At 43.5% G+C, this 12,188-nt stretch overlaps 1 protein-coding gene across 5 annotated transcripts in view; it reads left to right on the top strand.

Moving 5' to 3' along the window:
* The window catches only part of Itk (IL2-inducible T-cell kinase), a 61,413-nt gene that overhangs the window by 32,500 nt on the left and 16,725 nt on the right, over positions 1–12,188 (top strand). For 2 of the 5 annotated variants that reach the window (XM_087573378.1, NM_001108825.2), the window contains 3 exon segments: positions 523–674; positions 2,447–2,512; positions 8,349–8,403. In XM_087573378.1, coding sequence (XP_087429504.1) covers positions 523–674; positions 2,447–2,512; positions 8,349–8,403 — 273 coding nt within the window. 5 annotated transcript variants of the gene reach the window in all.

Below are 12,188 nucleotides of genomic sequence, written 5' to 3'. Positions count from 1 at the left end.
CAGCTTGTGGTAATTGAAATATGGTATGGAACAGAGGCGTAGGCCAAGGTTTCTGCAAGAGGAAGAAAGGAGCCAAATGTTACTGTGGAGGGAACATTGAGATGAATTCTCTGGGAATTGGCGATTACTACAGGACACAGATTTCCCATTCTGAATGAAGTATTGGTGAAATGGGCTCTTGAGGCCCTGCTAGCCTCTGATTTGATGGATCTGGGCAGACCTGTGAATCAGATGAGCCAACATAGGAACCAATAGATTTCTGTGAAAAGTGAATGGCTCCTTGGAATTCACTGGGATCAGCATCTACCTCACAGAATGCAGGAAGTGGGGCCTGCTGCTCCGCGTATCTGTTCAGCTCCACGATTCCAACTCATACAGAATGCCTATTGGAAGAAAGCAGCTGCCTCTGCAAATGGCCCTAGTGGACAGAGAGAGCTGACAGGCTGACCTAACCTAAATCCAGGGTCCCAGGGACTCACTCCCTGCTCATGTCTTTGCTTGGTTTTATTGTCTCCTCCCCAGCGGTCATTTCAGGAACCTGAAGAAACCCTGGTCATTGCCTTGTACGACTACCAAACCAACGATCCTCAGGAGCTCGCGCTGCGGCGTGATGAAGAGTACTACCTGCTGGACAGCTCCGAGATCCACTGGTGGCGGGTTCAAGACAAGAATGGGTAAGGCAAGCTACTGTGGGAACAGAACGACTGTGGGAAGGAACGTCTCATCTCCTGCTGCTGCCCCGAGGCTGAGCAGGGATGCTCCACCGCCATACCTACTCCCTGTGCCTCATCTTTAGCCACTGTCCTCAACTGCTGTATTTTCCACTCACATGGGCAGTCTGGGCACTTGGCAACTTGTTCTGTTCTGTTCTTGAATTTTTAAATGCATATTAAATACACAGCACTGTGATGTAAGTGGAAAGAAAAGGCATGTAAAGGTGACACAGAGTGGCGGTCATGTTAGAACGTCTCAGACAATACCCGAGACTCCATTATGAGATCAGTCTTTAAATGATGTCTGGACACAGGTTCTGCAAATGCTAATGACCTAATGTGGGGTTTGGATGAAAAACATCTCCAGAGTCCTTGTCTAATATCAAACAATTACTGTGACCAATATTCTAATATACTAATATTAAGTGTTACTATTAGGAGTATCGCGTGTACCATGTGCATGCACTGGGTCCCCTGAAACTGGAGTTACAGGTGGTTGTGAACCACAGGGTTGGTGCTTATGGGAGTCAAACCCAGGTCGTCTGCCAGAGCAGCAGTGCCTTTAACCACTGAGCCACTGCTGAAGCCCCTACTGTGTTATTTTGAACAGAGTTTGAGTGGAGACCAGGCATTGTTTATGTAGCATGACAGCCTTTAGGTGCCTACATATATATGCACATATATCCCAATTCTAACTATAGAAAGGTTGAGTTATGGTAAGTCATGGTATGTGATATTTTAATTTTACCAAATTTGCATACCCCCCAACAGGATTGTAGAAAAGCCAACTCCGGCTGTTATTAAGCTTTGAGAGGGTAGAAGAAGGATATCTTTTTGTTCCTTGGCAGAATCTGGAGACATTTTACATGTAATCAAGTTTACATCACTCATTTCACCGATTAAATCTGGAAGCTAAGAGAGTTGAAGGGACTCTACCAGCTTTCTGGTGGAGAGAGGGGAATACAGAGCACCTTCATATCTACAGCGCTATCACGATAAAAAAGTGTTCGGAATATGAATATGGATTACTTCTTGCCATGTTGTTTCATATCTCTATTATTAATTTCAACTCAAATGTGGCACTTCACCTTGGCATCGAGCCTGACCTTGACCTTGTTTTTAATCTTATGCAGGGTCTCATACGCTACCTCAGGCTGGCCTGGCACTAACTGTGTAACCCAGGCTGGCCTCAAACTCACAGCTATCTTCCTGCTTCGGCCTCCTCAGTACTAAGATCACAGGCATGGGCTGTCTGTTCAGCTTGACCTTATCCTTATCTCCTGGTTCTTTATCCGAAGGTGCTCAATTAGGGAGACTACAAATTTAAACGCGTATAGCATCTACTGGAAAGAGTTTTAAAGACCTGCGGTTGGAAAGTTGGGTTCTTATATCTTAATTATTTCAATTTTCTTACTGTGGAAAATTACTAATTATCACAAAAATTAATTCTAGAAAATACAATTTGAAAGGTATTTTTTCCAGTAGAGGAAATTTCATGTTGAGAGCAGGCAACAAGTAGAGCCTTGCAAGTAAAATAGCCGGGTGTTGCTTTCAACCAAGCACATACCTTTGTCACTTCCATCAGCTATCTTATTCAATTTCTTATGCCCTATCACAAGTGCCAAATACTGTGAGGCTTCCTATTCTTACATGGCATCCGTAGATGAAATCTATTAAGTGGAGATGTGAAAATCACTCCTCTGCTAATCTGAACACTGTTTCCCTCTTTACAGGCATGAAGGATATGCACCCAGCAGTTACCTGGTGGAAAAGTCTCCAAATAGCCTTGAAACCTACGAGTAAGATGCTGTATTTTTTGACTCACTTGTTTGTGCGTTGTTTGGTTGTTTGATTGGTTGGTTATTGAGGCAGGGTCTTACTGGGTAGCCTTGGCTGCTCTGGAATACACTATGGAGACCAAGCTGGCCTAAAGATCAAAGATCGGCCTGACTCTGCCTCCTAAGTCCTACCGTTAAAGGCATGTGCCACCATACCGTTATGTTTAGTTTCTTAGAATGATGGTACTAAGATTTTCTTCCTAGGTCAAGCATGAATTATGGGTTGGCTATAAGAGTATCAAATGGTTCCCTTTTCAGGCCTGCTTTGTTTTCTTCTAGTCTCTCATCATTAAAACAGTAAGGCTTTAGCTCAAATGAGGGGAAAGCGAGTGTGGTTAGTACACACCTTCTCCTTTTGTAACAGGACAGTTCTTAGGGGTCTGGAGAAGAGTCTGTGGAAGAGAAGATCCTGGGAATCCCAAGTGTTGGTGTCACTTGAGAGAAAAAATCCCTGGGAATAGTGGATAATACATCAGCTGACTTAAAGCATGGTTGAAAACAGAATTGCCAATATCAGAGCAGCATTCAAACCCACAGATATCTGCTTAGGCAGTGCTAAGTGTTTACTACTAAGCTATCACTTAGGAAAAGAGTATACAGGTTCAATTTTAGTGGAAATATCGAATGTTTGTTAGATAAAATTCGATAGAGTGTACAAAGTACCCACCTATCACGTAGCTCTTGTTTCTGAATGGCATTCCCCACTAAAGAGAACTGTGACTTCTGAAAGCAGTGGAGAAAGCAGACTCCAGGGTTGAGGGGAGGAAGGAACATGATGAACTTGGAATGCCTTCTTGCACTAAAAAGTAAAGAACTGATTTTTTTTTTTGAAATTTTGTTTCAGTGATTTAATCATATCAAATAGGCACAGAAGTGAGGTGTTTGTTTTTTAAAAAGCTCCTACTGACCAGACTGGAATAATTGAGTATCAAAATAAATAAGGATAGTAGTAGACTATAACTCTTTGAACAAGATAAAAATATATAATAAACAGATCGATAAGTAAGTAAGTGACTGTATAAATAAGACAAGGTTCTTTCTCAGGAGAATATGGAAGGCTGACCAAGCTTGAAAAGCACTGTGAACTTGTTCACAGTGTCAGTTCTGGCAGAGTCAATGAATGTCACCAGGAGATGAACTATCATAATGGTAGTATATTTATAGGCTCAAAGATGTCACTTCTTAAATCAATTGTAAGTACAAAATGAAGCTAACTGGTGAACCCATCTTATGAGCAACATTCACCTCATTATGGCTCCAAATATTGTCCATTATCCCTGCTCCAAAACATGCCCAATATGAATTTAATCACGAGGCTACAGCGACAAGTCCAAATTAAGGAATATTTCTATAAAATATTGCCTTTATTCTTCAAAAGCAACTAAGTAGGATGAAAGCCACAAAGGGCTGAGAAATTGGAACCTGTTGAAGGAAACGAAGGAATGTGGTGAGTGAATGCACAAGTAATCCTGTACTGGATTTATAACCATAAAATAGGTTTCGTTACCAAAACAGTATGGGAAAGTAATACAATCTTGATAAGGTTTGCAAATAGACAATATATAGAGATATAGATATTAAAATTCATGGAAGCAGACCATGGAGTACTTAGGAGTAAAAGTCTGCTCTCAAGTAATGCAGGAAAAATATACAGGGCTGATGAGACGGCTCAGTGGGTAAAGTGCTTGCTGTTCACTGATGATGGTGTCCTCCTGAGTTTGATTCCCAAATGTGAGTAAAAATGAAAGAAGAGAACTAACTCTACAAAGTTGTCCTCTGACCTCCTCACTCATACACCATGGTGAGTATGTAACACACACATACACACACACACACACACACACACACTCACACACACACCATAGACACACAATAATAAATAAATATGATGATTAAATTTGCCTAGCCATATGTCTAAATTATCTACAGAGAGTAGTAAATGTGTAAGCATCCAGCCACTGGTTCATCCAGGTAGAGGGTCAATAGGAGTTCCTTTACATTGTTTTATAACTTTTGGGTAAGCTTGAAAATTTTCAAACTTTATTATTATGCACACAAGAGTGTGCCTGTGTGTGCCTATGAAGGATATATGGCGATCAGAGTACAATTCCTGGAGTTGGTTCTCTTTTTCCACCTACGTGATCCAGGGATTGAGCTTATGCTGTCTCAGCTTTTACTAGCTGAGCTGTCTTGCCTGCCTTGAAACGCAGAGTTGTGGAGCTTAGTCCCAGTGGGTACATACATCCACAGAACACTCCCTACCTAAGGCTCAGGGAACACTGTAAGAGATGAGGCAGAAAGACTGTAGGAGACAGAATATTTGGGAGTTTACTGTGAGAACGAATCTCCTATTATTGTCAGAAGATACTCCCATAAAGTCTCACTGATATGACAGTTCAACCATGATCTGAACAAGGGTGGCACCAGTGAACATGGCACACTGGATGGAGAGATGCCTTACACAAAGAACTAGGGGAAACTGAGAGCAGAAGAGCACACTGATTGGTTGTCCAGTGCCAAATGGTCAACCCTGAAAGCATATACACAGCGTTAGACACACCGAAGAGGTTTTAGTTAGGGAAAGAGAGGCTCTGGATTTGAAAGGGACCAGGGAGGGTATGTGGAGGGGTTTGGATGAAGGAGAGGGGAGAAATGTTTTTATTAAATTATAATCTCAAAAGTTAAGAGAGGGAGAGGGGGAGAGAGAGAAAGAGAGAGGGGGAAAGGAAGGAAGGAGAGAAGGAAGGAAGGGAGGGAAAAAGGTTCTTGCCCCCCCCCCCCAAATCGAGCCTGGTAATAAGTTAGTAAGCAGAATTCCTCCATGGCTTCTCCTTCAAGCTCCTCCCTTGAGGTCCTGCCTTGGCCTCCCTTGATGATGGCCTAAGGACAAAATAAACCTCCCACAGAAATTTTAAAAAAGGGGTTGGGGATTTAGCTCAGCGGTAGAGCGCTTGCCTAGGAAGCTCAAGGCCCTGAGTTTGGTCCCCAGCTCCGGAAAAAAGAACCAAAAAAAAAAAAAGAAATTAAAAAAAAACGAATACTCATTAATATAAATGAATACTCATTGAATATAAAACATCAGAGAAGAAAGATATGAGATAACCAGAACCTCTACCAACCATTAGGATCCGATGGCCAATGCAATGTGAATAGAAGCCAGGAACCAGGGGCTATCACCTTCTCAATACTGCCTTTCAATGCTCTGGTCGAATATGTGTGAAAAGCCCTTCCCTGAGCCGAGAGATGATTCATCCTTCCCAAGGATGTTTTTGCTGAGATGAAACATAGAGGAGAGATACTTAGCTGAAATAATTGTTTATAGTCACAGCCTTTGAAGGAAAAGAAAAGTGGTCGTTTATCTCAACCGACTGCTTGGCTGAATAGCTGTGTTTGTTTTGGCCTTTAATCAAAATCCCTTTGTTTAGGATTCAAGAAGCAAATTTAAGGCCTCAACAAAATAAAACAGTAGGGAATTGATGGACCCCTAGGGGCAAGTAAAAATGTATATCCCTTTACCTAAAGGAATTTTAAGTAATTTTCATAATAAAAGCCATGTGGTCTGTGAACCAGTTTGTACTACCAGCTTGCATTTCCTGGGTTATGGAATCCCAGCTAGGAAATGATATAACAGAAGGAAACGTTCTGATATTTAATATATAGCTGGATATAAGAAAGCTATCCATACTCTTTATTCCTTAACTTAGGTTGGACGATTTTGAGGTACAGTTTGCCTAAGAACTCAAGAACATACCACCTGCTAAGATATCATGGGTTGCTAACTGGACTCAGGTTTTCTGCCTTAACCTAGAAGCAGGGCCGTGGCCAAGTTCCAGCAGCCTACGAACTCCTGGGGGTGGGTTCCATGATCCCTACAGTGTATCCCGAAGCTGCAGGTGGTTCTGAACTCAGTATGGACTATGCTTTTTCCTCTATATACAGGCTATGGGAGAGCTTACTGTAAATTAGAAACATCGAGAGATTAACACTAATGGCTAGCAATGATAGAGAAGTTATAACAATAGACTACCATAAAACCGCCATCCTAACTACTCTTGCATAGAGTAAGGGTCACTTGAACACAGACCCAGCAGTACCGTGGCACTGTACCTGGTGACCCTCACAGCAACCCAGTGAGTCATAAGTAGGTATTGTATGTAGTGTATTGACTGTTGCGAGGGTGACTTATACCCTGCATGGTTGTCACGAGATTTCATCGTGTTACTCAGAGCTTAGAATTGATAACTTCTAGAATTGTCCACTTCGTATTTTCTGGAACCATGGGTTGACTGTGGGCAACTGAGCTCACCAAACAGCAAAATCGCAGAAGAGAGGTTACGGCACCTCACCCTCTGTGAGCTTTGATCCCTTCTTGGGTAAAGACAGGATCAGAGGAGACAGGAAAGCAAAACACTGCAGTGCAGACATTCCTTCACTCCCCCCCCCCCCCCCCCCCCCGTGCACGGAACTAAGCAGACCTCCAGGGAGCGACACCATTGTCTGCTGAACCCAGACCTGTTTCACACTTTAGAGCACAGCTCTAGCAACCCATATGCATTGCTGGGAGCTTGGGTGGGATGAAGCACACTTGTTGGCCATCTGGGAGGCCATGAATACAGTCTGCTCTCCAGACCGTGTTTTAACAGTTCCATGGAATCCCCTGGTTCTCTTCTTCTTGGAGGCTCTCAAGTAGCCAAACAGGTTCTGTAGACACTATTTCGTCCCCCACCTAGAGCCTCTCCTGCATTTGTTAAACTCCAAAAATAAATTGTCGACTGATGACCATTCTCCTTTTGTGGTAGGCTTTCTGGCCCAGAAATAAGTAAGACCCTGTAGGCGTCCTTTACCAGGAAGTAACTTATTATGTCAGCCTTTACACTTCTAGAGAATTATTATCCAAGTGCTAGAGGACTCTGAATGCTACTGGGCTGAGGCGTTTATCCATGTTTTGGCGTTTACGTGTCTTATATATGATCGCACATGTTCAGTTGGATACTTTACACTCCCATGAATGGCTGGAATGAGGATATGGGCGAGTAAGGGGTGAAGGAGGGGTCACATCCCCACGGGACAGTTGACCAACTTACGTGTCTGCGCATCCTACTGCACGGACTCCTGATCACCCTGCACATACACACACGCATGGACAGTGGATAGCCTGCATGGCCATTTCCCGCCTTTCTTCTTCTTAGCCCTGGGGGAGTCCCTTTCCCCCACCGCACTTTGTGATCGGGATGGTCGAAATATGTCTCTGCATTGTAACAACATTCAGAAACTTCATCCTTAAAAATGATTCCTGGTTCGCCATTTATTAATCACACTCATCAATTACAAAAACTTTGCAGAAAGTCTGGGGGGCCCAATCTTAAGAAGAAAATTATAACAACCATTTTCAAAGGATATTTGCCAAACTTGCAAATTAGTATCAACGTTTTTTTTTTTTTAATGGCTGCCTGTCACCTTCCTACTACAGCACCCACTGACATTATGAAATGGGGGAGGTGAGTGTTTTCTATAACCCTGTCATGGAAATTTTCCAGCCTGCACAGAAGTAGAGAGCACAGTACAAAGAAGGCCCCAGACCTCAGCTTCAGCCATTACCAGTCTGATGCCGACTCTTGCTCCACTCTTATTCTCCTCATAAACACCTTACTACCTGGAAATCGTCACAGCTTTCCTTCTGAGTCTGAAGGGCTGACAGAAACAGAGAGCGAACACGTGGCTTTTGAGCATCCTCTTTTATCAGTAAGCGATGGAGTTTTCAAACTGTGACCTGTGGCTTGTTCCTTTTGGCTTTCAGGTGGTACAATAAAAGCATCAGCCGAGACAAAGCTGAAAAACTTCTTTTGGACACAGTGAGTATCTGCGCCCTCGCTAAAAAGAAATTGTACGGTTTCCAGCCGTGTTATGGTTATGCAGTGTGGTGGACTCCTGTGTTGGCTTAACAACGGCTTTCATGTCTGAGGACAGGTATTCTGAGGATTATCAGGCTAGACAGCTCAGGAAAGGAGGCCTGGGGAAGTGCTTGGCCTGGATGGGCACTAACACCATCTGCTGCCATGACCTTGGCTTCAGGGCTGCCCTGCTTTTCCTTGTCTCTGCTACTCAGGAATGGGTTCTGCCTAAAGGGCCTGTAGTTTATAGGAACCCTACAGACTTTTCACCTTCAATTGCACTCTGGCAGAGAAAGTGACCTCACCCAGGGATCTTAGAGTTAGGGGAAAGAGGGCTGAGCAGAGAGGAAGCAGGATTTGATGGGATGGGCCTCTGTTCTGCCATCAATTCAGTGGGTGACTGTGGGGATTTCTCTAGTGCTTTCTGGGCCCACATTTGTCAGTGAGGACAAACTGAACATCAGAGTAAATCAGGATGCCAGTGATCTGTTAACCCCTGTGTGCTCCTGGCCCTGTGCAGTTAGTCACTGTCACTGGACCTGAACTCCCCTGGGAACCAACACTCACTGAATAGTTATAAATGGGTGGAAGGGATACCAGGATCAAAGGCATTGGAAAGTGTACCCATAGCGACAGGAACTGAGCTGAGTCTTCTTTGAATACTGGTGTCTCCTTGGTTCTCAGCAATTAGTCATCTCCCGTGGTTCCCAATAGACCTCATATCTGAATTGCTGCAGGGTGTTTGAATTGCAAATTCTTAGGGGCCTGTGACATGGCTTAGTGCGTTTAGGATTGCGCCGTCAAGACTGACAACCTGAGTTCAATACCCAGGACCTGCACGGTTGAGGGACAGACCTGATGCCCACAGTTGTCGTCTGACCTTGGCATGCCTACCACGTGCATACATCCTGCCCCCACACACATGAAATAGAGAAATGTAACAAAAATATATATTCTAAGATTCCATGGCAGATCTGTAGAAACAGGACCTCCAAAAGTAATCTAAATTTTGATTTCTCTCCTCCCTCCTCCCATTCATTTGGTTTGGTTTTTCAAGACAGGGTTTCTCTGTGTAGCCCCAGCTGCCTGGGTACTCATACTTTAGACCAGGCTGGCCTCAAACTCAGACCCACCTGCCTCTGCCTCCTGAGGACTTGGATTAAAGACTGGTTCCATATTTTCATGTACTGGATGTAGGGCACAAATGTAGCCAGTCCTCTCATTCCTCAGGCTGTGTTGCTGGGAAACAATGAAGCTTGACAAGAACTAAGTACAGAGAGCACAGAACTGGGACCCTGAATTATGCTGCGTTTAAACAACAAGGACATTTTCCTTACATTCCATTCAATCCTTAATAAAGTCAGTGTAGAGCTTCAAGCAGCCCACATCAATGACAGAGGAAATCAGTTCTTGTTGTTGAGAAGTTCTTTTCAGGCATTTAAATGCATTTTGCTTTCTCAGGCTGTTGAGATTCACTCTTGCTAATACTTTGAATTCGCTTACCTAATACTCTCTTCCTTCTTAGGTAAGTCTGAAGGCAGACTTCAGAGGGGCCCACTAAGCTTTAGTCTGGGTTCTGGACATTAAGAATGGGATGAGGTTTTCTTTCTATTTCGTTATCGTCTGACTCAATAGTGTTGCTTCTCTGGTGTACTCAGTCTTCTTGTCTCACAAGTACATGCATCTTAAGAGGTAGATTATATTCATTTCCCATTATTAACTAAAGCTTTGGGGTTGGGGATTTAGCTCAGTGGTAGAGCGCTTGCCTAGGAAGCGCAAGCCCCTGGGTTCGGTCCCCAGCTCCGAAAAAAAAGAACCAAAAAAAAAAAAAAGCTTCTAGGTTACAGATATGATATGTATATGTGTGTATGTGTCTATTTCTACATTTTACTTCGTCCCCATTAAGTAAGCTTAGATTTAACTGTATCAGTCACAAAACACTTAACAACTACTCATTCCATGAGTGAGTTCACCAAATGCTTGCTGTGTTTTTAAGTTATCATGGCTGGGCTGGCCATGAGTATCTGTGGGGGAAACTAAGAGCACAAACTCCAGCCTAGAGATATGACACCAAGAGCTAAGAATGCTTACTGCTCTTGTAGAAAACCAAGGTTCGATTTCTAGCACAGCAGGGACGTGTCTGCAAACAGAGAGAGAGAGCATAAGGAAGTACGTAAGTTACTCTTTTCTCCTCTCCTTCCAGGGCTATACGAATATTTCACCTCCTAACAATCTCTTTTGTTGTTGCCTCTTTATTTTTTCTCTGAATGGAGCAATAAAAAAAAATCACTCTGAGATATTGTCTGTGTTGAAAGGTAATATTCAAGTCAGTGCCCCTGCAGCCCTCTTCAAGGGCTGTGTACCTGTGGCTACCTCAGCTCCTTGCAAGAAGTATGTGGTAAGGCACTTGCTTTCCTCAGACTCTGAGCTGCTTCAGCCCCAAATGAGACTCCATGTTGCTGTCACCAAATGTCGCTCACAGGAACTGTAGTGGAGAAAGGCAATGTTTGGGGGAGGCTGAGCTTTCCATGCTTTGGGGACCTGACAGTGACCTTGCCTGTCAGTCACCTGGTGTTTACAGAGTACTTACAGCCCTACAGCTGAGGACTGCTGTAATCACATCTTGTTTACAGAAAAACAATGACTCCTTTGAAACAGGAACACCAACACAAACAGCCAGCTATCAGTAGTTCGATAAAAAAAAAAAAAAAAAGATGTTTACGCTCCTCTCTTCAGACAGTTGGTGAGCGTCTGGTCTTTTGGGTCTGTTTCTTCCTTTAGAATAAGTGACATAACCAGATAAAATCTGCCTCTGCTTGAGGTCTGTTTCTTCCTGTCTCAGTTTAACCCATCACACTCCAACCAGCCAAGAGCCAAAGCTGTGTGATTTGGCAAATGGTAAAAACTGTGGATAATGCCCATTGAGCAAAGCCGTCAAACAAAAAGTCTCTACTCCCAGCAGCCAGAAGGTGGCTGTCAGCTGGCAAATGGAAAACAAGTATGGCCTGACCTTAAAGTGGAGTGTCACTGGGCCACAAGTAGGAGTGAAGTCTTTACACCTGTTACCACCTAGGTGGCCCTTGGAAACAATAATGTAAATGAAAGGACCCACTCACAGAAAAACACATATGAAAAATGTCTGGGTTGGGGATTTAGCTCAATGGTAGAGCGCTTGCCTAGCAAGCGCAAGGCCCTGGGTTCGGTCCCCAGCTCCGGAAAAAGGAAAAAAAAAAAAAGAAAAAAAAGTCTACATAAAAATGTCTAAAATAGGCAAATCTATTTTCAGAATGCTCATTAGAATGTATATTAGCATGATCCCTCTCCCTCCTTCTCTCCCTCCCTCTCTCTCTCTCTCTCTTTCTGTGTGTGTGTGTGTGTGTGTGTGTGTGGTGTGTGTGTGTGTGTGTGTGTGTGTGTGTGTGTGTGTGTGTGTGTATTCATGCAAAAACTCTCCTTTGGGACTGATGGGTAGAGGTGTTTCTGTGTGTATATAAACCATAACTGTATGACTCCTGTATAAGGTTCCTGTCTAATTGTGACCTTCACTTATGACCTTCACAATGTCTAATTTCAGTAAGTCATAATTAACAAGCTCTGCAGATGTTCACAACCGGTAGGAGGAGACCTAGGGATTTGGTTCTCAAAACCGTTCAGATTTTACAGTTCCCATCCGGAATGTGTGAGCTGGCATGCCCATTGCTTATGCTGACTCCTCCATCGGAACAAGCAAAAATGCCAGCATTCCT

Source organism: Rattus norvegicus, chromosome 10 (assembly GCF_021556685.1).
Source record: "Rattus norvegicus strain SHRSP/BbbUtx chromosome 10, alternate assembly SHRSP_T2T, whole genome shotgun sequence".
NCBI lineage: Eukaryota > Metazoa > Chordata > Mammalia > Rodentia > Muridae > Rattus > Rattus norvegicus.
This window is presented reverse-complemented; position numbering and strand designations above follow the sequence as displayed.